This window comes from Eschscholzia californica, unplaced genomic scaffold (assembly GCF_041429995.1).
Source record: "Eschscholzia californica isolate CP2 unplaced genomic scaffold, dmEscCali1.0.p SCAF_3, whole genome shotgun sequence".
In the NCBI taxonomy this organism is placed as follows: domain Eukaryota; kingdom Viridiplantae; phylum Streptophyta; class Magnoliopsida; order Ranunculales; family Papaveraceae; genus Eschscholzia; species Eschscholzia californica.
The window spans coordinates 26,096,504-26,123,848 of NW_028238420.1; the positions used below are offsets into that span (position 1 = coordinate 26,096,504).

A 27,345-nucleotide genomic window follows, 5' to 3' on the forward strand; every position below is an offset into this window, starting at 1 on the left:
CGCAGGCCCAAAGCAACCAAAGCGGCTGCTTTGACCCCTAACCTACCTGAGGGCCTCTCTCATGGAGTTTATGATGGGGTAGTTCATTTGTAATAAATAAAATTTTAACTAAAGTGTTTACAAGAGATGAGCAATGGCCCAGTGGTTAGAAGTTTGGTTATAAGATATAGGTTAAGTGTTCGATCCCTCCCACAGTCAGTATAAAGTATTCTTTCTGTTCATTTTTTGCTTTAGTAAAGGGCCCCCATTTCTTGATTTGGCTTTAGGCCTCAATAATGATTGGGCCGGCCTTGATTATTAGATGCAGATATGAACCCCAAAATTGCAGATTTTGGCATGGCTAGGATGTTCTTGGTGAACCAAACTGAAGCCAGTACAGAAAGAATAGTCGGGACACAGTAATTGTCAAACCAATAGAACTTTTTAACCTAAATAGAATTGTCCAAAAAAGTATAAATGTTTCATTTGAAACCGATATGCGGTGGATATATGGCTCCTGAGTACGTAATGCATGGACACTTTTCTGTGAAATCAGATGTATTTAGTTTCGGTGTCTTAGTTTTGGAGAATTTGAGCGGTCGGAGGAACAACTCTTTTTATGGACCAGAAGGAGCTCAAAAATTGCTAAGCTATGTACGTATAGATAGTCTCTAATGTAATTTTTCTCTCATTTTCTATGGTAAACTAGTATCACGAGTGACATGAGTTCATAGGCACCAATTTGAGCAAACACGAAATTTTTACAGGTTTGAAGACATTGGAATGAAGGTACAACAATAGACTTGTTAGATACCACTTTGAGGGAGAATTCTTCGACTAGGGAAGTTATAAGGTGCATCCACATTGGGCTATTATGTGTTCAGGAAGACGTATCTGAGAGGCCAACTATGACGTCGGTCATCAACATGCTCAATAACGACTCTGCCATTCTTCCTGTACCCTCACTACCACCTCCTCTTTTTCTGCATAATAATGAGGAACTCGGCAACAATTTCACACTGAGAGAGAGCGAAAATCCTACTCTGAACGTGTTATCAATGACTAAATTGCACCCTAGATAATTTTTACATGTTTATCATTTTAGGTCAAGATTAAAATAGATACTTATGTTTAGTTTGCTGCTATCTTTGTTTTTCTTTCAGAACCATAATAATGTACTTCTTCTACATGTTTATCAATAGCCACTTACACGTGGTCGGACGCTCACTCGTCAACTTGTTAAGTTTCTAACTACCACCATCGCAAAATTCAATATCGTTCTATAAGTTATAAACTTGATGTTTCTTGGGTATCTAAATTTGATTGATTTGAATGAAATGAACCTAACTTGTATCTGTTTGATACTATATCATCATAGGCCACCTTAATCTTGCTAACTACAAACTTGAGTAAATAATGATCTTTTACAAGCATGAAGACACCGGAAGGAAGGCAGGGCTTCGTACTTGCTAGATTCAACTTTAAGGGCAAATTGTTTGACAAACAAGTTATAAGGTGCATACACATTGAGGTATCTGATACTCAATTGTTCCAGATTATGTAATTAATTTTGTAGTAAGTCCACTGAAAGAGAGCTCAGAAGCTTTTTCGTGGAAGACCAAAGTTGTACCTTCGAAATAAAAATTAATTTTAGGTCTTTACGTGTCGATTACTTGTTGGGTTCCGACTGGTTGACCAATTCTCTCATTTCGAAAATGGGTAGTTGGTTTTTGGTTGTCTTCAGATTGGAAAAGATCGCTTGGAGTAGTAGGTGGTGGTAGTGAATGTGGCTATGGTGGTGACAATTTTGATACTATCACCAGTTCACCACCATGGCCCAATAGATCTTGTCCCAATATGACGACAAAGATGGTGATGCTGATTAGCAAATGGGCACCTCTAACACAGGTTGTTGGGTTCGACTTTCTTCATTACTTTCTTTGGTTTTTCAGCTTCATGTGCATCCCAAATAATGAAATGTAAGGATGTTCTTGTCTACATATACACTGAACAGAACGACGAACAATATTAAAATAACCAAATCTTACTGGTGTACGTTCATCAATTTTGAGCTATAGTTGTACTAAAAAGTATAAGTCTTTACACATAATAAATTAAGAATCAACATAAATAGAATGGCGGAGTGATTAGTGAGTATATTGATAACCGCTGTCATCGTTGGCTTTTCAGATACATCTTCTTGAACACATAATAACCCAATGTGGATGCACCTTGTCACTTCCACTGTTGAACAATTCTCCCTCAACCTTGCGTCTAACAAGTTTATTGTTGTCTCTTCCTGCCAATGTCTCCAATCCTGTAAATAATTTTTTGTTTGCTTGAGGTTGTTATTGTGAACTCATTTCAACTAATTACAAGACGATTCAATCTTTAGCATTTACCAGTATTGTCCTCGCTTTTGATGCCATGCTCTACGGATACAGAGTTTCTTTTGGACGAAGGTTTCACGAGCCCACCCAGAAGGCCTCGACACTTACTAAGCTTGAACTCTTACATGTAGCCCAAGTTGTGGATGCTCCGGCAAGCGATGTGGGATGTGAGGTTATGCTTGAAGGAGATGTCCTTCGACCAAGGATGCAATGCGAGCAATTTGTCGAATAGGACAATTGATGAGAAGATCATCAAGTCCGGATGATTTAGGTTCCTGGTCCTACCACCTTGATGATCTTGTAAGGCCTCTCCCATGTCGAAAAAAGTTTGGTCGCCGAAGGTTTTTTGATGAACTTTGAGTTTCTCCACACCATGTCTCTACGCCGAATTTCCTTATCTTCATGTGAGATTTATGTTGCTTCGGCATGGTGTCTTTGAAAGCTAGGTTTCGTATTTCCGCTTGGTCCCGGACCTCGTCTATCAAGTCGAGGTGTTCGAGCATTAATTCTTCGTTGGTTATAGGGTCAAAGTGTTTGACTCTTAGGCTTGGTTCTTCCTATTTCCACAGGTAGTACGACTTCCATACCGTAGACCATTCGAAAAGGTGTCTCTCCTTTGGCCCTTCATGACGTGATGCGGTAGGTCCATAATACGTTGGGGAGCTCTTCTACCCAACCTTTGTCAATGCACTTGGTTTTTATGTATTTTACCGAAGTTTTTTTTTGGTTACCTCGACTTGGCCGTTCCCGGCTGGATGGCCGGGGCAGACATACGCCGGCTTGATTCCATACTCCTTTAGGAACTCCTTCATTGCTTCGTTGTTGAACTGAGGTCCGTTGTCCATGATCAAGATCCTCGGTACCCCAAATTGCGTTATCACCTTGTTCCAAAGCACTTTTATGATGTCTTCCGTACGGGTTCTTGACAGTGCTGCCGCTTCTAGCCATTTGGTAAAATAGTCCACTATGACCAGCAACATCTTTTTTCCTCATGTTCCCATTGGAAAGGTCCTACCAGGTCGATTCCCCATTACGCAAAGGGGCAGTCACTCACCATGGGGGTTAATTCGTTAGGATGCATCTTGTAATCGTTGGCGTGTTTTTGACAGTTCTCGTAGTATTTGGTATGCCTTATGCAGTCTTTCAGCATGCCGGGCCAGTAGTATCCGACCAGGGTCAGCTGTCTCTGCAACGTTCTAGGTCCTGCGCGATTTCCAGCAGAGCCTTCGTGCATTTCTATCATTACGTATTCTTGCTCGTCTTTCACTAAGCAGCGCCGCAGGAGATGAACTAGAGATTTTCGGTAGAGAAGCCCTCCCAACAGGGTGAATCTTGAGGCGTTTATTCTGATCCTCTGAGCCTCGTTGGCGTCTTCTGGCAACTTCTCGGTTTGTAGATATTCAACGTATGGTTTCATCCACGTGTCTTCTTGGGCCATTCTTATGGTCAGCACTTCGGCTGCTCTGTCGATACTTCTTCTTCTTCTAGAGTCTGAAAGATTATTCCTGGTATAATGCCTTGGCCCTGGATCATCTTAGACAAGGCATATGCTAGCGCGTTTTCTTCACGAGGGATTCTCGTAATGGTAAACTTGGCGAACTGTTGGATTAAGTCCTTCACCTTTCCGACGTATCTAGATATGTTGACTCTTTTTACCTCGTATTCCCCATTGATTTGGTTGACCACGAATTGAGAATCACTATATACTTAAACGTTGCTTGCTCTGGCTTGCAAGGCCATTCGTAACCCCGTGAGTAAAGTTTCGTACTCGGCTTCGTTGTTTGCGACGACGAAGTTAAAAGTCGTCGTTTGAAAAGTCTTTTCTCCTTCGGGACTTATCAGGACAACTCCGACTCCCTTTATTGTCTCGCTGGAGGCTCCGTCTACAAAAAGGGTCCAGAATTGTTCTGGCCCTACGTCTGTGATTGGGATTGAGCACTCCGACACGAAGTCTGCTAACGCTTGTCCCTTGATGGCGGTCCTTAATACGTATTTTATATCAAATTCACTGAGCTCTACGACCCACTTAGTTAGTTGCCCCGAGAGATCCATCTTTTGGGGTACATTTCGGAGAGGCTGGTCGGTTTGCACGACGATGGTATGAGCCTGGAAGTACAAGGGCAGCTTTCTAGCTCTTAGGATGAGTGCGTAAACTAATTTCTCGACCGTTGGGTAATTCAGCTCTGCTCCGCTTGGGACATTGCTTATGAAATACACCAGGTGCATTACTCCTTCGATTGTCTTTATCACCACCACAGAAATTGCTTCTTTGGAGGTCGCCAGGTAGAAGATCAGTTCATTCCCGAGGTCCGGACTGACCAGTAAAGGCAACTAGCGAGGTGAGCATTTAAACTTTGGAATGCCAGCTCCGCTTCAGTCGTCCACTCGAAGCTCGGTATGTTTCTAAGGACTTTAAAGAAGGGAAGAGCTTTGTCTCCCATCTTACTCAAGAGTCTTGACAAGGATACTAGCCTGCTTGTTAGTCTTTGGATTTAACGTTAATCATTTGTTTTGATAGTTGTACTCGGGATCAAGAAAATCTGAATGACGTGACTTATTAGATGGGATACTAAGTGACATGGGAATCAAACATTGCACTTGTTTTAAGTACAAGTGGGAGTCTGAAGGAGATGTCATTCGACCAAGGATGCAATGCGAGCAATTTGTCAAATAAGACAATTGATGAGAAGATCATCAACTTCGGATGATTTAAGGATCGTGATGTTTAGCTAGAAACCAACTGCGATCGTCGAATCGGGAATCGATTCGTGGTTAACTTTGTCCGGATCCTACGACGGGTTACACAAAGAGTGTCAACTTGATTGGAATATATGACTAGAGGGAAGAGACATATATACATGGATTATACCCATAAAGATATGTCAAAAGGCCTAAAAGAAGTTTAGGCAAAAATAGGGCGAAAGACCCGAAAGAAGGGACTTTGGGCCAGAGCCCCAAAGGGTGGCCGACCATGTGATATGGACTGCCCATAAGGGGCGGCCATATCAGGTCACATTCCCTTGTATGGGACGGTCACAACAAGGAAAGAGAAAAAATAGAAAGTAGTTTCTATTTTTGACTATTTCCTCAATCTTATTCAAAAGGACTTTTTAGGAATCTAATTAGGGTTGGACTCTAACTTAGAACTCTATATAATGTCTCTTTGAGACTTGAATAAGGTGGGGAATTTCTCAAGAAGCTTTCATACTCTACAACATCAAGTAGAGAAGAGAAAGTGAACTAATTCCCAACTATCTATCTAGTCAAAGAAGGTGTTCTTCATCTAACCACCATTGGTGTTCTAGCTAGAACAAGGTGGGAGATCAAGGTGATTGCTCTGTGTCTCAAGTAAAGGAGCTACAATGGGAGCTCTTGGTCTTCTCAATAGTGATTGCAAAGGTTCCAGGGAAAACTAGTGATAAAGGTATTTATACATCTAGTTTTCTTAGTTCATCATTATTAGTTTATGCATGAGATCCTGGGAATACTAGTGTTAGGCATTAGATGTCTGAGATTCTACTTAGAACACTAGATGAGGTCATAACCCAACAATGCTTAGTAAGTCTAGAGGCGTTTTAGGTGGGCTAGTGGAGTTTTCATTAAGAATAAAACCCTGTAATGTCGGGCATTGGCTTGAGTGTAAAAGATCGATAATTGCTAAGGCTTGGGTCATTACAGTTCACCACAAAAAATAAAAGAAAGTTACAAATAAAACAGTTCATACTCAAATAGCGGGGTTGAGCACGCTCTGAGTAAAAAGAGTTGTTCCTCCCCCCACTCAGGATCTCTAGACTAAGACACCAAGATCAAACACATCAGAGTTCACAGAGAAGTGCCCATGCATTGCATACTCTGGAGCCATATATCCACTGCATGCCGCCAAAATGCAACATCTACTCGTTAGATGTTTGGAACAAATCTATTAGTTGTGGACAATTATATTGGCTTAAGGTTCGAATAATTACTATGTCCCGACAATTATCCTTATATTAGCTTTCATTTGGTTCACTAGGAACATCGTAGCCATGCCAAAAATTTACAATTTTGGGGTTCATATCTGCATCTAACAATACGTTACTGGCTTTAAGATCTCGATGAATAATTTGAAGTCGGGAATCCTCGTGAACATAGAGAAGACCTCGAGCAATGCCTCCTATAATCTTGTATCGTCACAAAGGGAGCAAAAGATTGAAAAATACATTGAAGTAAATATAAATATCATACAATAAACATAAATTAATTACAAACATTAATTTTGTTTGTGCACAATGTAGAATTTTCTCACTTTGTAATATGATCCATACCACGTTATAACGTGCTTATGTACAATTTAAGCTCCACCATGAAGTACCATAAAAACTCAATAACAACAAACATCTTATGTGTTGAACTTTTCTCATATAAACAACATATTTAATTTTTTGCGCTCGAAAGATATGAAACTTCAAGTTTTTTTCGATGGGATCATCACCAGTAGTTGTTCACCTCTTTTCCACCCAAATATATAAACTTAAAGCTATTTATCAAACACTTGGCATGTTGTAGTTGAGAACGAATAAGGATTTTATAGAGAAATGGAGTCGTCCAAAGTCCAAAACCAATTCGTTGATGAACATTAGATTATAAGGAAAGTGAAGGAAAAAAAGTGGTAGAGAGAGGTTATGGGAGATGGTTGTTGAATGAATTCTTTGGTTCATTGGGTTAGATGAATTGGGAGTAGATATGTGAGAGCACTTATGAGGTTTATAGAGGAGAAGTAGTCGGAGTTCCATTACATGTGATGGGTTGTGGAATGCCATTAGTTGGGATGATACATTGCAGTATTCAAACGTTCGATAAGGAGCCGCCTGCCAACATACTAACAAAGGTCGACCGACTCTTCTTAGCCCAATAGTAGGTGACCCCGACTGAGGGCGTATTCAGTCGTGATCTTGGTATGCTAGAAGAATGATCTTCCTACATTGTCTTTCTTGGTGTGCATATTAATATATCTGTATATATGTAACACGTATAACTATTGATATATTAAACTATTGATGTGTGTGGTGCGGGTAGGATTTCTAGGTATCCTACTGAGCTGACTTTCGGGGTATCTCATTCCTATTTATTTTTGTTTAGATGCAGGTACTGGTGACCCGGAGTGACACAGTTTACTTCGATGGCTCACATTATATAAGCTCGATATAGTTTTTATTATATTTTCAACTTACGATTCTATCAGAAAGTTAATATTATATATGTATCATCTAGAATAATTAGGATCGTTCTCTCACTTGTTTGTGATTGCACACATGTAAATAGTATGCACACTATCACTTTGAATTTGATGTTATTGATATGTTGGAGTTTATGAAAACATGTATGAATGTTTGACAAGTTTTTCAAGTTTGATAGGTTCAATTTATAGAGACTCTGTCAAAATTCAGTCTCTTCTTAAAATTGTTCGTATACATAAATTCAAGTTGTTTTTATCTTTATGAAAATAATTTTTAGGTGACATATATTTTCCAATCATATTTTGAAAAGTTTTAAACTATATTTGATTTTAGGCTGCGGTTGTTATTGAATTGTAACCCGTGATGAAAGTTTAGCTTGGGTTTGTATTTGAAACTAGTTTGAGTGAGAAGTAGACCGAGTTTCTTTTATAAATTGTCTGGCAAACCGTGATTCGGAACACGGGGAGTCACAGGAACTACTATTTCGTAGTTGTAAGACATTAATACTCCCTCTATCCCAAATTAAGAGTCCCATATTGGTAATCCAACTTATTTTCATAGTTTTTCTTCTTCCAAGTTTACCCTTATTTATTTGATAACTTTTGTTAGAGTAATTCAAGGATTATCAATCAAATTTGACCATTAGTCATTTAAAGTAACTATATTAATCTAAAAGAAAGAATTTGTTGATTGGAAAAATCAATTTTTGTGTTGGAAAGTGTCAAAGGCCTTAATTAGCTTAATTAATGCACCACATATGGAAATATTAAAGAAAGGGTATTCATTGAAAAGTAAGGGATTTTATATGATATATTAGGAATGAGACTCTTAATTTGGGACATCCCAAAAAGGAATAGTGGACTCTTAATTTGGGACGGGGGGAGTATTCCTTTTGAGGATTATCCCATATATTTGATATAGGCAAGTTTTCTTGGTATTTAGGACAAATCACGTCTCCAATCTTGTAGGTTCTGTAGGGGAAGTTTCTTCTTTGCAAAATCCTTGTATCTGAAGTTTAACAGATATTTGTGATCCACGCCGACTGGGATCTTTGATATGATTTGAGATTACATCGGTAAAGCATCAAAGACGATTTTATCCCTTATATTTCGGGATTGAAGTATCGGTCCCACTAATGCAAACCCCCTTTTTCTACTCTTAAATCCCAAGGCGTACCTGGTTGTATTTGAGACAGAGCAAGGCTTAGGCGCATAAGACAATCGTACCCACCCCCAAGTTATGGACTTGAGTGACAGACCTCTTTCGAATTTAACCTCCTTGTTGACTTCATACGGGTTGATCCGGTGTGCTTTTGGTCTTTTCTTGATTTATTGACATCTATAATAGTAAACTAACAACCATTTTTTGGATCATCAACTTCCAAATCAATCAAGCTCAACTATGATAAAGATATAGAAATCCCTCCCATGATTTGAGCAAATATTTGAATTTCACACTACAAAAAATATGGTCATTAGGGACGGTCGAAAACCGTCCCAAAAACACAAAAACCGTCCCAATAGAGTATTGGGGACAGTTTTTTCTGTCCCAGAAAGTGGCGTCCCAAATAGAATTTGGGACGGTTGTAGCGACGGATGGGATCTGTCCCCACTAATTGTTTTGGGGACGACTTGTATCTGTCCCTGTAGCTACGGTTATTAGGGACAGAGAGTAACTGTCCCTAAAAATTTGACCAGAATTTCTCTTATTTGTATTCGGGACAATTAATATCTGTCCCTAAACGTTTGGCGGGAACTTCTCTTGCTTGTTTTTTGGACAGTTAATAGTCGTCTTTACAAATTTGGTGGGAATTTTTTTACCTTACATTTGGAAAGCTAAGAGCTACCCAAATGTTGCAGGTATTTCCTTTGAGATGGATATTTATACACATAAATTGTTCATAATCAAATAAATTAGACGCTTCCACTTAAAACGAGTTCAAGCACATCAAAATATATTGTTCATTCAAAAGATAATGTATTTTGTGTGTAGCTATTGTCAACCAAAACCTTAACTAACTAGAGTATTTAACAAATATTAACAAACAAACATCCAAGATGTATGTTACCATACCGGTCTAACATACGAAATCATATTTGTTACCAACAAGAAACTAGCATACACTATCATTTGCATATCTATCGGTCTCGTTGAACACCACTGCTACATGATTGAAACTCTCCACGACAGTAACATTGTAGTCAATCTCCAAAACCTCAAGCATCAATATGCATCTTCTCCACGACAGTAACATTGTAGTCAATCTCCAAAACCTCAAGCATCAATATGCATCTGATAATAAAAAATTGAAAAAAGAATATAATGCAAATAGCAAGGCATATGAACTTATACCTCTAACTTCATATAAAAATTGAAACCAAACTTAAATGAACTGAAATTTTTACACAAAAAAAGAAATAACCAGCAAAGGCAGAAGGACAAAAAGACGCACCAAGAGAGGCTTGGGCTGCTGCGCCGTAGCAGGAGCTGTAACTGCAGCTCTTAGAATCCTAAAAATCTAGGAATCCTAATCCTAAGAATCAGAGGGGCTGCATATCAACTACCATGTGCCTACATCAGACTAAACAGTAGATCCATGTGCCTGGTTAGCTGAGTCATATTTACGAAGATTCAAATATGTTATAGTCGAACTAATTAGCCTGATCAATCAATCAACCAGAATAATCAATATAAACCATCCCCTCTTTATAGCTATATATAAATTATGGGTTCCACCCCTATAACTAAATAAGCTCTCTAGAAGTGAGTGAATGATAAATTTCCATATGTTGGTATTAGAGGTAATTACAAACATAATGACAGTACGTTAAATCTTTTGCAATTTTCTGAAAACATAAAATTATAATTGGATGTGGTTGCACTAATTCAGGTAATCAACTAAAGCAGATTGAAAATAGAAGACAAAAAAAAATTGAGGACGAAAGATACTGTTATCGTTACCTTCAAATGCTAATACACTTAATTAAAACTTTCTCTTTCTCTTAGTTTAGTTATTTTGACGTAAAGTTTCTAATGTTATTTTAATAGTTCATAGTTACTTGGGTTGGACCTATATTCGATACCATGCCACAAGCTACAGAAAGTCATTGTATAGAAAGAAGACGTGGAAAATACCTTTTTCATTCAGTCTTTGGAGGAGGTTCTTTGTAGAAACTAGGCATATGCTGCTTTGAATGTCAAGCTCCTTCTTAGTTGATTGATCACTTCCTCCTGACTCTTCTGAAAATTAACAGAGTAAACATGTATAGGTTAAAATTGTCATCACATTTCAACCACATAGGTTGAACTTATAAGACATTTGAAATTGAACTAGTTTTGTTTCCAACCTTCGACTTCGCCAGCAAATTATTTTATTCCCCACTTCCTTGGCATGAATTCTCTCTTCTATCTTCGAATAGAACTAGTCAAAGACACAGAAGTCAAATCTACAAATTTTAATCTAAAACAACTATATAATTATAAAAAAAAACAGAGGAAATAGTCAATAAATACATTAAGATGGTCTCGCCTCTCTTCTTTTCTCAGCGCGTTCACCCAATCTAAAGGTAAATAGAGAAGCACTAACCTGTGTCCCCTAGGAGTAGTGCTTCTGATGATAAAACAGATTATCTTAGCCTTGATAATAAATAGATGTACAGAATGCTGTAAACAATAACAAACAAATGGCAGAAAAAGACTAACCAGGTAAGGGACTGTGTATCTTCGTCATCTTTATGGAGTACTAATCCCTTTATCTGTTGTTATTTTGACCTGCAATTACAAACAAAATTCATTCAACAAAAAGTAGGGCTTTTTAATGTCGTAGATATTTCAAAGTTCATGATGGGAAAACCACAAATCCAAATTGAGATAGAAAATAATTTTGAATCCTTTCCATTTGAAATGAAATTCTTCAACAAGATGTGACCTATCTCTTTGTTGACCACTTTCACTCGATTAAGATATACAAGAGCAAAAAATGTACTCAATATGATTATAGATACTGTAATAGATAATATGAAACATAAGAAAATAAATCAACCTCTCAGAATTCCTTGATTTAACATGCTTGGGTATTTGGGATTTTGTGTGTCTGGCCTAACATCAGAGACGTACATCGTCAAAAAGATTACATAAGTTGTTGCTGGAAATATCTAACCACAACAAAAAAAGCACTAGAGAAGTGAGTTCATTGAGTATTGAACAACAAATCCTGCCACCTCCCATGGTACAATACTATAATTGACTGAAATTCTTTTCAAGATTGTGTACGAATCAGATAAGGGAACTTCCATCTTTTAACTAGAGCATTTCAACATGCCAAACAATACCTTACAACTGATAAATGTAGGATCATACAAAAACAATGGAACCATTGCCTTATAGACTTATCATGTCATTAGTAAATTAAGAACTCCATATAAACAAACTAAATGCGGAAGACTACAAGGATAATAGCAAAGAAATATGAAATTACTTGATGCCTTAATGGATTGAGATGAATGTGTAGGAGGAAATGCCGTCATCGTCGTCCCTACTTCAAGAATTAAGAACACACAAGTCTGAAACGAGAAGATTGATTACTGATGATGAGAAAGAGTCAGAGAGGATTTAGTGATTATTATGAAATAATAGTTCATAGTTCAAGCTTTAAGAGAGGTCTAGAAATAATAGTTAAAGATTTAAGAGAAGTCTTGATATAAATGTCTAGAAATTACACAACAGAATATCCAAATGAAACAGAAACAGAACGTGCGAGCACGTCAGCCAGAAGGACAAATGAAATGTTCAAAAGAAAAAAAAAATTGAATCCACAAAACAATCAAGTAATTCTTAACAACAATAGACCTCAAAGGATTAATGCCATAAACTATTAATTTGAAGAAGAACGACAAACCTGGTTGTGGTTTTGCTCCAACATCATGGTCCTTAACAATCAACATTATATAAACTCTCAATCTGAAATTTGCAGCCAAATCGAATTAGGATTTTATGTCATAATCTCTTAAATCCTTAATTTGAAGAAGAAGAAGAAGAATCACAAACCTGGTAACTATCGGAGTTATATAAACTCTGAAACTGAAAAGCTTTGTTGCAAAATCGAATTAGAATTACAAGTTATAAGCTCTTAACTGATTAATTTGAAAAACAAGAAAAAAAGGAGGAGAATAATAAAAATCTGGTGATGCAAGAGATGTAACCAAATTGTGATGCCGCCAAAAAATACCTAGAAAAGAAGACGACCAAATTGCAGAGGGCAAAACCAATGCACATGAGAGAGAGGCTCGCAACAGAAAACCCTAGAAGCTAAACTCTCGATCAACTTGCTTCACAAAATCCTAGAAGAAACCCTAAGCCTGCTGCAGGAAAGAAAAAGATCACCAGTAGAAACTTCAGAACGACTAACCCTAAAACTAGAAGATCAGTCGTGCTGAAGATGAGAGAGGAAAATCGTGGAGAGAAGAAAATCGTGGTGAAGAGGAGGGAAGAACTGCTCTAGGAAAAAAATGGAGGGAAGAAGGGAAAAGTTTTGCGCCTAAAATTTTTCGGTCGAAAATTTCCCCAATTTTTTTTAAACTGCTTAGGAAAGAGTGTCCTTATGATTTGTTGGTCCCAATTGTTATTCTATTAGGGACAAATTGCATAAAATTGTCCCTATTATTGATTTAGTAGGGACAGACGTAAAAACGTTTGTCCCTATTAGACGTTTTTTTTGTAGTGTCAAATTCAAATGTGGATATGATATTTCCCTCTTCATATTATTTAGTTTTGATTGCATATATCATATGTTATTATATATTGTAAATATTATTTATTTGGATAAAATATTCAAGATATATTGTAATAATCCAACCATGATTATAAATAGAGCCTGTGCATCCTATTTAAATGACATAGAGAAATTTACTCTTTTATGGTATCTTGAGCTGAGGTTTTTTTCTCTGTCTTATTTCTACTCGGCCTCTCTAATGGCTCTTACTAATTCTTCATCTTCTACAACTTCCTCAAACATCAACCCTTACTTATCCCACCCTAACAAACCTTGTCCCACTTGTTTCGATCAAGTTAGACCACAATAATTATCTAACTTGGAAGAAACAAGTCATCCCTATTATGAACACAAGAACTCTATAGCCATGTTGAATCTAATTCTACCTCTCCCCCTCCCACAATTATTGACCCTGAGACTAACCTACCTATTACTAATCCGACGTTCCTCCATTGGACACGGATTGATCAAACGGTTATTTTGTTGCTCAATGCCACCCTCACACCTTCAAACCCCTGACTTTCAAACATCAAAAGAATTTTTTCGTCACCTTGAAGACACATTTTCTGCTCAAAACAGTGCCCGTAAGTCGCAACTTATGCTTCATCTACAAACTATCCAAAAGAACTCACCCACTATGGCCGAGTACATCGGCAAAATAAAAGAAATTTCAGATGCAATTTCTGCCTCTTATGCACCTATACCAGACATTGAGTTGGTTCTCCATACATTACGTGGGTTAGGATCGGATTATGCTGCCTTTGTTACCGTGATTGAAACTCGCGAAAATCTGCGTACATTTATTCAACTCCAACCCTATTGTATACTCAGGAGATTAAGATAACTCATCAACATTCATTATCATCTTTAACAGCCTTAGCTTAAAAAACAACAACATCTTCTCAATCTTTCAAGCCCACTCACCATCGAGGTAACTACCAACTACGAGGAAGTGCTCGTGGTGGTTGATCAAACACAAGAGGTCATAATTGCGGTTCTTCTTCTTCTTCTTCTTTCGTACTTGGGAATCCTTCCCAATCAGAAAATCGGTCTATTGTTTGTCAATTTTGTGGTCGTAATAGTTATTCGGCTTTACAATGTTATCAACGAGATGATTATGCATATCAATCCCATGATGTCCCTCAAAGCTTTGCTGCCTACCAACCTCAAGAAGTGCTTGTTGATCCTAGTTACTATGCCGATTCGGGAGAATCGAATCATATGACCAATGATGCAACTAATATGACAACTCGAGGACAGTACTACGCAGGTGATCAAGTTGCAATTGGTAATGGTGAATTACTTTCTGCTAAGAATGCGAGTAGTATCAAACTGGGTTCCCCTACTTCTTCTATTACTTTGAAGAATGTATTTCATGTGTCTTCTCTCTCAAAAAATTTACTCTCGGTTTCTCAACTAACAAAAGATCTAGATTGTTTCGTTGTTTTTTATCGTGATATGTTGTTTGTACAGGATCGGCAAACGGGGAAGCGGGTCCTTCAAGGTCTTAACAAAGGGGGACTTTACCAATGTTCGGGCAAGGCACTAAGGGATTTCTCTAAGAGTCTCCAATCATTAAACTTTTGTTTCCTAGGAAATAGTACTAAAAATAATGTGTGGCATATGCGCCTAGGACACCCACACTCTCGTACTTCTAATAAAATAATTTCAAATAAAGTGCTTCCTTATATTAAGAATTTATCATCATCTCATATGTTTGAATCTTGTGTTCTTCCCAAACACCATCGTCTTCCTTACTCTTTATCAACTAATCATTCCAAAACACCCATTTCTATAATTCACACAAATTTGTGGGGACCCTCTCCAGTAACATCCTCTCAAGGATTTAGGTATTTTTTTTTACTATTTCTCGATAAGTCTACTCGCTACATTTGGTTGTATTTTCTCAAAGAAAAATCTGATTTTTTAAAATATTTTAAGGATTTTAAGAACCTAGTTGAAAACCAGTTTAACTCCAAGATACAAATTTTACAAAGTGATGGCGGTGGTGAAACTAACTCCACCGGTCAACCGACTAATAGCCTCGTCAAAAGTTTGTCTGGCCAGTATTATTTTAGTACTCTTCAAAGCAAGAAGAAAGTTCATACGAGCCCTTTCCTCTTGAGGAGAGGGGGGTGGGATAATAGCAGATGAGTGTTTTAGTTTTAAAATGTATCGAAGTCAATGTATATTTACTTACTTTACACTTGGGGATTGATTAGGCCTAACAAATTAGCTGAATTATGTGTAACTAACCTAACCTAATAATATTTGCAGCCTATATATGAAGGGACTATTCCTTTAATGAAATGAATAGAAAAATTATTTGGTTTTAAAACACACAAGCCAGGATTCAACTATGATTTGTTATTTTTTTTTGTCATTTTAAATTTCTGCTTAGTGCTGTGTATAAAAAGCTAGCGTCCAACCGAAAAAAGGGCTCTGATTAAATTTAATATAAGGCTCCAAAATTCTTAGCCACGACCCTTTTCTGCCAATTTCCTACTGATTTAGTTGGACAAACATGATTTTGACAGAAGTAAAGCTTAGTTCTCTCTCACACCTGCCTGTCTACTCAGGATTCTGCAGACTAGAGGTCGGTAAAATATGATATCTTGTCAACAACCTTTAGTTGGAGTAGTTACCAAGTTAGTTTCTATATGTCAAGTGTTCGAGACACGGAATCATACCACTTAAAATAGGCTGACCTTTCAATAAAACAATGATACATCTTAATATATATATATACTAGGGTATAGCCCGTGCCCTATGGTCACGGAAATTTCTATATGCATGTTAGGTAGTTTTGGTTTTTTGTGGGTAGTTATAAAAAAATGGGAGAGAATTAAGGAACTTCTGTTTTAGTGGGTTTGAAATTCAATTTTGGTTGTGGAATGTCGTGGTTTTTTGTGGGTAGTTATCGAAAAGGTGGGAGAGAATTAAGGAATTTCTGTTTTAGTGGGTTTGAAATTCAATTTTAGTGGTTAGATTAGACAATTCTTGATCAATATCGGACGGACGTGAATATCCAAAACATAAATCTACGGTCCACCTAAAAAAACACCATTGTATTTTATATAATAGATATATATATATATATATAACTACATATTTTTTAATATTATACATACACTTATTGTTTAATTTGACAGAGTGAAAAACGTGAATAGACAAACAAAAGTAGGTCACGAGTCATAACATGACAAATTCTGACCTTATGTTCTATCTCTATATAATAAATATAGCTACTACCATAAGAAATATGAAAGCAAAGCTTCATCTATCAGACCAACTTCTTCCTTCTTCTCTGCAAGAATAATGGCTACAATTTACCAGTCCTTGATGAGTTATATTCTTTTCATTTTCTTCTTTTGTGCTAATTACACTCATGCCCTCAATGTAGGACTTCAAACTACTACTACTACTGGAGTTTCACTGGTTAGTTTTCTTCAATCTTCATTTTCATCACCATTTTTTAGTAGAAATATTTTTTACATAATTCATTTAATTGTGTTTTCTTTTATTATTTTTCAGAAAAAAGAATGCAGTAGAAAATGTGAATCAGAATTTTGCTCAGGTATTCATTTAAATTTGTTTCAATTTTATCATTTATAATTCAATTTTCAAATTAATTTAACTGTTTTTCTTGATTTTTTATCATATAAATTAGTTTTGCTAGATCTCTTTTTGGTTTTTGTTTTCCTATTATTGTTCTTTTTCTTATAAAAAATGATACAACCCGGCGGGGATACTTTCCGGGCATTGTATCACGGCTGTTTTCTTCTTGTCTTTCATTTGAATTATTATCTTCTAATATTATTGCTTATATTTCACCCTTTTTTTTCATTTCATTTTTTTAGGTTTTATGTATGACTTATTTTATGACTGAATGTTTTTAGTACACTATTTCATATTTGTTGAATATTGCAGTACCACCATTGTTAAGATACGGGAAGTACTGCGGACTGCTATACAGTGGATGTCCCGGGGAGACGCCCTGTGATGACCTAGATGTTTGTTGTATGAAGCATGATGTCTGCATTCAAGGGAAGAATAGTAAGTTCATTTAACCATTTCATCTTATTTTTTTCTCCCTCAGTGTTTCTTTTGAATGTTTGTGCCGTTTCTCCCATCGCCCTTTACGTCTCAAAGATAAAAACAAAAAGAATCTATCCTTGATTAAGTTGACTTCGATAATGATTAACGTAAGTTACGTGATATATACATTTTTCTGGATTGATAGATGTTAAATTAATATTGAGTATTCTAAATCACATGTATATCAAATTCAATTACACAAAACCATTGATAGAATCGTGCATAATAACTGTATGGGTAATTTTTCTATACCTCGGTACCTCCTAAGGGTCAATATTCAACTAGGAAGTCCCTATTTTGATGTCAAATTAGAGAAATTCCCTCTTTGGCACTGTGAACCACACTTGTAAAAAATGACATAACCCAAGGCATTTTATCTTTCCTCCCTCTCTCTCATATTCCTATGGTCGATGTCAAATTAGAGAAATTCCTTGGTTAATGCAGAAAATTTGGCGGCAAATCTCCATTTTTTTCGTTTTTGATCTTCTTTCATCCTTCATCACAACTCCAATATTTTCTCTTAATAAACGTTTTAGAGATTAAGAGGAGAGAGAGGGATGAAGGCGAAGGGAGAACGATGAACTAAGAGAAAAAAGAAAAAGAAAATCAAAATGAAAGAGGGTGAGTTTCGCCCGCTAGTCCGGAGGACACCATTTTTGACGACGAAGTGGGATTAGATGGAGTACCTAGAGCTATTTTTATCATTTTTTTAAGGGTGTGGTTAACACAAAAAAAAAATCTCTAATTGAATAACATTAATAATTTAATATTTGGGCATCTCTAATAACATTTTTTTTTTAAAACCATTGAAACCATATTTCATTCATAAGTGATTAAATCACAAGTTACATGGAAGATAATAATAATTTCTTTGAGAACGACATGAGAGTTACATACGTTTAAATGTAAAGTGCCTCATGAAGGAAAGAAATTGACTTGACACTGACACAAAGAAAAGACCGTGAAGGTCTACAGAAGGAATCCTGAAGATCAAAGATGAAAAGACCCTAAAGGTCAACAAAATAACTGATAATACAAATAATAAAGAAAATACTAATTTACATTCCTCTCGACTACCATTGTTGTAGTAGATTGATCATCCTTCGTAAAGCCGCATATTATAATACCACCAACATCAGAATTCTTCTGAGAAGATCAATTAATAAATAACAGCAAAATCAACAACAACTTTTAAATCTCTTACCATCAAATTAGAGGAGAGAGAGACAATTCTCCATGGAAGAAGAAACTGTTTTTCTTTTCAAGAGGGGAAAATTATCAACCAAATCTACTAAATAATGACAACACCACAACAAGAAGAAGAAGATCATAGACCAGTTGTTCTTACCCTTTTCCAATACCCAGTCAATCCCAATTTCAAAGATCATTTCTCTCAAAAATTCAAAACTCTCATTCAAACAGATGTTGTTGACAATTAGTGATGTCCTCAATTCAAACTCGAAACCCTAAATTGTTTACCGTCACTTGGTTGTATTTTGACAGTTAGTGATGTTCTTGATCATATTGATTTTGATTGAACGAAATCAAGAAACAAAACAACCAACTATTTCATGAAAGGAAAGAGGGATTCCGACGAAAGGATAACCTTTCGCCAGACAAAATCAAATATTTACTCAAAAATCTCTCTTGAAGAAAACAGTTATGGAGATCCTATCTCTAATTAGATATTTTTTTTTTGGAAGTCGACTACGATCTACGTTAGTCGTTACATTTGGCATTGATACATCATAGATGTATCAATCTCTAATTAGATATTAACACTCTACTTTCATGATCCACATTATATAGGTTACCAGATACTCTCCTCTACCCTACGTACCTCGTTCCCGATTCACCGTACCCGAATTTCGTACCCTTTTTTGGTGGGTTCGCGATCCAGTACCCCACAATTAGTGTACCTAAATTTTAGTCTTAATTAACCTAAAATCTTTGTAAAAAACTATAAATTCGACTAATTGGGTAGTTAAACCACAAGAACTTTTTTAATTGGCTTGTTAGATTGTAAGTTTGATGGAGAAATGATGTCTAAGAGTAGGTGTATCTATTATAAATGCATCATAAAGAGTATTTATTGTCTATGAAAAATAGTCCAAAACGTACTGAACTCGAAAATGGCGTACCGGATAAGTATACCCCTAGCGTACCCGATACTCACATGGTAGCGTTCCGCGTACCGGTACCGATACCCGTACCACGTACCAGAGCGATCCGCGTACCAGATAACCTTGATTCATCATATATCTATCCTATAATGAATATGATGACTCTTCAAATCTATAAAAAGAAAAAACAAACCAATTAGAATTAGGTTTCAAACTTCAAATAATAATAGAATTACGTTTGAATGATGCTAACTAGAGGCCACGGATGAGTTGACTTCACTAAGATCAAACCAAGAAGTAATGGTTCATATAAAACAAAAGCCTTTATCTGTGTTTGAGGCAACACGTGAACCGGTATTTAGTCGGTGCCAAGCAACTTTTATTAAACAATGTAACAACATCCTTCAAAATCCTACTAATCACATGGACAGGATTTAAAGTCCACACTATATATCCACATAATATCCCACTCATTTAAGAAAATAGGAAATCTGCCCACAGACCAATTTCGTGGAAGGCCATGGTGGAATAGGCATGCCAACATTTTTCTCCATGCAACACCACAGGGGAACCTAAAATCGAAGTAGAGATGGGCTGAAATTTAACATAGAAAAAATATTATACAAAAAGTATACAAGAAATCTCAATAATGTTTAACATAATATCTAATTACTTTGAATAGTGGAATAGGCATGGCAACATTTTTCTCCATGCAACGCCACAGGTAAAGCCAAAATGGAAGTAGAAAATGGGCTGAAATTTAACATAGGAAAAAGTATTATACAAAATATCTACAAGAAATTCAATAATGTTTAATATAATATCTAATTACTTTGAATAGATTGTATATAATGTAGACAAACAATATTTACTTTTTTATTTTGTCCTTTATTTGCATCGAAAGAAAAGATAAAAAAAATGATATGATGATATCATAAAAAGAAATCTCACCTAGTTTGATAATATTTGGAACAAAATTTTAGGGTTAAATTCTAATCAAGATCTTAAAGTGTCGTTTGGCAACACTATAATAAATTATCTTTTACTCATTTAAGTAGAAAAGTAAAAAAGTTAGTTTGGTAACGTGAAAATTTCTGACTTCACTTAAGTTAAAAATTCACTTTCCTTTGGAGTTCAGATTTTTAGTTTTTGACTTAATTAAGTAATTTTTGTTCAACATATGCATGAACTTTACTTTATCAAACTCTTTCTTTGTTTATCTCTGCTCCACCGCCACAACTTTCGCCAGACGGTTGTACCATCACCATACACCTCCACCACCACAACATTAACCACCACCTCCACAACATTAACCACCACCACATTAACCACCTCCACACCCCATCTCAACCACCACCACTGTACCTCTAGCATCACCGTACCTCCACCAGCACTGTAGCTCAACCACCACCACCACGACCATACCATCACCACCATGCACCATACATCCACCACCACCACCGTACCTACACTACCACCAACATTATACATCCACCACCGTACTCCACCACACCTACATCACAGCCACCACCACGCTTCCATCACATACCTCCAAGGCTCCACCACCACCACCACTACTACCAATACACCACCATTGCCACCAATAAACTACCACCTCTTCTAAAAGAGTAATAATGACAATTATATTTAATCAAAATCAAGTATCACAAAAGGACAAAAAGGAATTAGAAATGTAAATTACATTACCGAACTAAGTTTACTTCACTTTTTTTTTTTTACTTATAGGCAACATTTTTGCCAAATATACTTTTGATAATTTGTACTTTTTTAAATAAAAAAAAACTTCTAATACAAACAAAAGTACTAATACTTTTGGTTGCCAAACGATACCTAAATCTCGAACTCTGTCATCTTTGAGCCAGATCTACTCTAGTTGTTAAATCTCTATTAGCTTATGGTTTGTAGAATAATAAAGTTCGAGTTATAGTTATTAAAGCGTGTAGATTTTGAGTTTTTTCAATTTATGAAATCGATTTTTTGAAATTTTGATGATAAAAGGAGAAATATTTTTAAAATAGAATTGAAATTCAAAGATTGAAAACGTTTTCATATTTTGTTTAAGAGAAAAGTTTTTTTTGGGAAATGGATACACGAGTCTATCATTACATCATGAAGAGGTAATACAAAGATACATCAAGATTCATGAATAACTAAGCTTGTAACTACTGTCGGATTTGAACCCTAAAGCCATATACATATGTCCTAAAAGACCAACTTAAGGGGCCTAAAGTCCAACTAATCTACCTCTACTTTATTTATACCCAAGTTCAATAAATCCTGGATCTGGGCTTCAATGTGATCGAATCTGAGACCTCCTTGTTGCAGAGTGGGTGTCCTGCCACTACACCAAGATATGGTGGACAAGTGAAAAGTTAGACATACAAGAAAATCCTTTTTATTTTCAAATAATAAGAGGAGAAATTTAGCTTACCCCTGCTACGAAATATGTTAGGAGTTTGAGAAGTTGGTGGTCTCAATTACGAATAATCTAGGGGGTAAACTAAAAGCAAACGAAGAGTAAACTGAAAAAACAATGAGCCATGAAGTTTGTGAATTTATCGCTATTTTCATGGAATGAGGACAAGATAGAATAATCTATCTAATAAGAGGACAGTGTATATTTTTTTAGAATATATATTTCTCTTCAATGACTAAAATACCACCTCCCAAACTTATCCCTTAGTATTGAGATCATATGTCCTAAAATTAATTTCAAAGTGTTAAGATTATAGTTCCCAAACTTATCTTCCATGGATAAGATTACACTTTCTTAATTAAGTTTCAAGAATTGAGATTATAGAACTGTTCATGTCCGTTGTACACGGACAGAGCCGTGTGGTGGGGGGTTCGGGCAGGGCGTCCGCATTGAGCCCCCTACCACCAAAGGGCCCACTAGAGTTACACTTGATATATAACAAAAGATTGCCCACCAGCCATTCAACGCGTGCTAGCTTTGCTGGGAAGCTTAGCAAATTTCACGGAAGTGACAGAGGTTCGAGTCACATGGGCATCTAAAGTGATTTTTGTATGTGAGGTTAGGACTAATATTGTTAAATCAACTTTTGTTTTTGCTCTATTACACTTTTTCTAAACTATTTTATCATTTTAGGTGTATTTCTTTATCTTCTGAAGTGATTTTAATAAAATAAATCTTATAGTTTTTTATAAAATTCCAACAAAAATAGGTATATATATATATTTAGAATTTCATTATGTTAAATGTAGTTATAAATATAACTTAACATTCAAGTGAGTAGATTTTTAGACTAGATCTCTTATAAAAATGATATTGCAAAATAAATTTTATTTGGATTCATCTACAGTTTTCATCTATCTATTGGTCAATTATCTTGTATTTTTATCAATTTTTATTTGTAATTTTATATTATATAAAAGGCCCACAATCCCATTTCGCACAGGGCCCCGGAATTCTCAGGCACGACCCTGTACACGGGTTATACCCTAGTAGATATATAAATATGAATCACAACTTATTCTCATTTGTCGAGAGTAATAACATTGATAATGATGTTAAGCTGCAACAAATTGAATTCATAAAATGGAATGTCATTAAGTGGGGAAATAGATACAAATTAAATTAAAATGCTATGAACAAAGATTTCAGCCTCGTCATTGCTCTCAAAATGATTCCAGGGTCGAATCTTACATTGCAATATCTTCTTTTAAATTAGTTCTTATCATTGGCTAAGTACCAGAACTGCGTCGACAAGACTGGATCAGGCTATTTACTAAATCCTAGGACCGTTGGGAATGACCTTTAAGGCATGTAATGTCAACGATCTTTGGCTGAAGTGGTTATCAGATTAGTTTTCACCCTCTAAGTATTTGGTTCGAGACACATAATTTATATATATATATATATATATATATATATATATATATATATATATATATATATATAAGAAAAAAATGTTTTGGACGAGTAAGAAGTTTGGTATCTAATAACTGATTTTAAAAGTGTCTTATTTTTCACAAATATGTGATTATTTGGTGATGGTGGTGCAGATGATTATCTTAGCCAACAATGCAACCAAGAACTTCTAAACTGTATGAATTATTTCAAGAGTTTAGGAGCACATACTTTTAGAGGTAACAAATGCAAAGTGGAAAAAGTAATTGAAGAAATCTCAGTTGTAATCGAAGCTGCTTTGTTAGCTGGAAGGCTTCTTCACAAGCCTTAGCTCCATCATTCATTTCTAGACAATAACTGCTTTTGTTTTTTCTAATTAAATTGTTTATCGAATGTGAATGAATTTTATGTTAATACGTTTGGTCCCTCAAATATTATTTGTTTGGTTATGACGTTAAGACTTCTCTACTATGTCATTGTGAAATTCTCATACGTTTTTTATTTGAATTTGTCAAGGTTGTAGGGCCCGACCCTTTACAACTGAAAACATTATAAATAAATAAAGACTAACAACTAGGAGGCTAACACTAACTGTCCCCCTATTTCATAGTTCTAATTCTAGGTGGCCAATACGTGGACAACTGTTTTTTTAGGGTTAATTCCATTTTGGCCCCCTAAGGATGACCAACTCACCAAAATGGCCCCTTAAAGATGACCAGCTTCCAATATGACCCCCTTTTGAGTTTTCCGTCAGTTAATTTCAATCAACTTTAACAGTTGACTGAATCTTTCCATATTTACCCTTCCTCCTTAACATTTTACCATATTAATATTTTCTCTCGCCGGATAAGGTTCGTCGGCGACGGCCGGAGAACATATCGTCGACCCGTCATCAGAATTAGATAAATAAATAAAAAGCAATTTTTTTCTTATTCATCTTTTTCTTCCCTCTTCTTTATTTCTTCATCTTCCTCATTTCTTCTCTCTGTCTCTCCTCTTTCTCTCTTCTTCCTTCACTATCTCTTACTTCTTCACTCACTTTTTCTCAAATTTTACCGAGAGAAAAACGAAGACTTAAAAAAAAAACAAGCCAACACCAAATAGCGTCTGCTCAAGAAAATCCTAGATTTAACACACCCATTATCTCTCTCTCTAATCTCAATTTTTGCTAAAAGCCATTATTAGGTCAAAGTACCAAAGATAAAAGAAGAAACAAAAAGGGTTTGACAGAGAAACGTTAGGGTTAGATATGATCGTTATCATTTCGGTTTATTAGATCACATTCCAGATTTCGTGGCTTTGAATCTCAAATTTGCGAGGAAAGACGACGATAATGATTTGTTTGATCTTCTAATCTAACCTCAGCGTGAGTATTTCTCAATCAGATTCAATTTCCTGGTGATGCCGTTATGGCACCGTGGCTCCAGATTTGATTTCTTCACAAGATTAATTTCCTCACATGATTTGATTTCCTCATAAGAATTGATTCAAATCACAACCATAGAGAGATGGCTGATGATCCAATCTACCTTATTGATCACATGGGATCATTTTAACTGTTTTTCTCTCTCTAAGTACTTACTCTAGAGCTAATTTTTTTAATGATCTTTTTCTTTGTGGGGGTTTTGAGTTCTTGACATATTTTGCACAGATGATTAATCTAAAGGTTAAAGTAGTTTAGATGTTTAGGTATTTTCATTACAGTGGTGATTTCTTGTACACTGTATGAGACTAATTTGTGCATTATTACACCCCTTGTATGAGACTAATCTTAAGAAATTAGTAGGCTACTACCTACTCTGATTTGAGTTATACCCACTTCACTCTCTAGAACTACTCTCTCTCTCTCTATTTCACCATATTTTGTGATTGCTATGATGATGAAAAAAAGCAGGACATATACATAGAGAGTAGTTTTGGGAATCAAATGTCCCTTCTATATTTTGGATCGGTTTATTGATTATCACTGGATTTGTAATGGAACAAAAGTATGATTTTTTTTCAGTTCATTCATAAATCTCTGAAATCTATTAATGGGTATTTGTCAATTTAGGGGCTAATCAACTTATTGTAGGTACTGGAATTTCATCCCAAATGAATCCAAGATCTGGGATTTGGGAAATTCCGGCGAAGGGTAAACCCTTCGCCCGAACTACAAAATAGAGAGAGAGTGAAAATAAAGTGAGGGTGAAGGAAGAATGGAGAAAAGGTAGGGAGGAGAGAGTAGAAAACAAAGAAGGATGAAGAAATAAGAAGTGGGAAGAAGGAAAAATATGTTTGTTAATTTCTGGAGATGGGTCGCTGGCGACACTTCTCCGGTTACAGAAAATATTAATATGATAAAAGTTTTAGAAGGAAGGGTAAATAGGGAAAGATTCAATCAACTGTTAAAGTTGACTGAAATTAACTAACGGAAAACTCAAAAGGGGGTCATAATGGAAGCTGGTCATCTTTAGGGGGCCATTTTGGTGAGTTGGTCATCTTTAGGGGGCCAAAGTGGAATTAACCCTTTTTTTTTATATGGACAACTATTTTCGGGCCCGATGCAAGTCAATTATTCTTGACTTAGTTGACTTTGATTTAATAAGGGGACAACTCCATAAAGTCTTAAATACTAACAGTTACTAACTTGTGGACCATTCACAAAATAATAGTTCAAAATTGAAAACCTAAGTTGTCTTCTTCTTCATCGTCTTCTTCTTCTTAGTCTTATTCTTATTCTTGTACTGCTACTAAAAGTGAACTATAGTTTCTACCACTTCCTTTTGTTTTTTTATCAAACCCTAGATGAATGAAGAAGATAAAACTCATCAATCTCCACTTCCCTTATTTTTTAGTAAGCTATAGTTTCTACCACTTCTCTTTGTTTTTTAGTGAACTATAGTTTCTACTACTTCCCTTTGTTTTTGGTTGACAATATATGGACAAATAGATTTCTTATGCGGACAAATATATTGGGTGTAAATATAACCAATTAATATTGAAGGGGACATTTTGTTTCTTGCAAAATTTTTAACATAATTCACTGCCAGCTTCTGCGAGTCCGAACAACCACCACGACCTTGATGATATTTCTCTTCATGAGTCAAGAGTGTATAATAACAAACTTTAATTATCTTAATTATTTAATGCTATAATATGATGAATCGAAAATATTAAAACCCTAATAAAAACAATAGCTTATTATTCATCACCATGAGTTCATTTGATTCTTTGCTACTTGTGTGGTCTTCTGCTTAATAAACTAGTTGAGGGAAGTTATGATATCATCTAGGTAGAGAAACTCCCCAGACATAGATAAACTAACCGGTCATTCTAGCATAAGTAAATAAATATATTTGCTTTTATTTTCAAACCCTAGATAACAAAGTAAATAGAACAAAATCACACCAAAATATCAAAACCCTAAGACCCCATAAACCAAATTATACTGTTTCACATAAACAGTAGACATGAATGATGTTCATGGATGGGTGGTTCTGGTGAGGGTTTACACTCCCCACTCTCGTGATGATGATGGCGGTAAACAGAAGGAAGTATAGAGAGAGAGAAAGAGGCGTTTGTTCCCTTGAATTAATATATTATATTTACACCCAAAATTTCTTTTGTCCACGTAACGAATGTGGTTGTCCACCTATTGGCAACCTTGTTTTTTATCAAACTCTAGATGGGTTTTAATCAAACCCTACATTGATGAGGTAAAACTCTAACTTTTTTAATTTTATTTTGTACTTTCGTTTTGGTAGTTTGAAAGAATACAAAACGATTTCAAGGCAAAAAATCGAAGTGAAGAAGAAATTCCCAGAATTTCGTGGGAAATCTACGAAAATATGCTAGATTTTCGTGGCAAGTTTCCTTCTGTCTTGCCAAATTTTCG

At 35.8% G+C, this 27,345-nt stretch overlaps 1 protein-coding gene across 1 annotated transcript; it reads left to right on the forward strand.

Moving 5' to 3' along the window:
• The first annotated feature begins 16,561 nt into the window (after window positions 1-16,561).
• LOC147549221 (phospholipase A2-alpha-like) lies at window positions 16,562-23,937 on the forward strand. The gene is made up of 4 exons (XM_086671586.1): window positions 16,562-16,793; window positions 16,890-16,932; window positions 17,286-17,411; window positions 23,624-23,937. The coding sequence occupies exons 1-4, from the start codon at window positions 16,674-16,676 to the stop codon at window positions 23,797-23,799; spliced, it is 465 nt and encodes a 154-aa protein (XP_086527712.1). The 5' UTR covers window positions 16,562-16,673; the 3' UTR covers window positions 23,800-23,937.
• The last annotated feature ends 3,408 nt before the right edge of the window (window positions 23,938-27,345 follow it).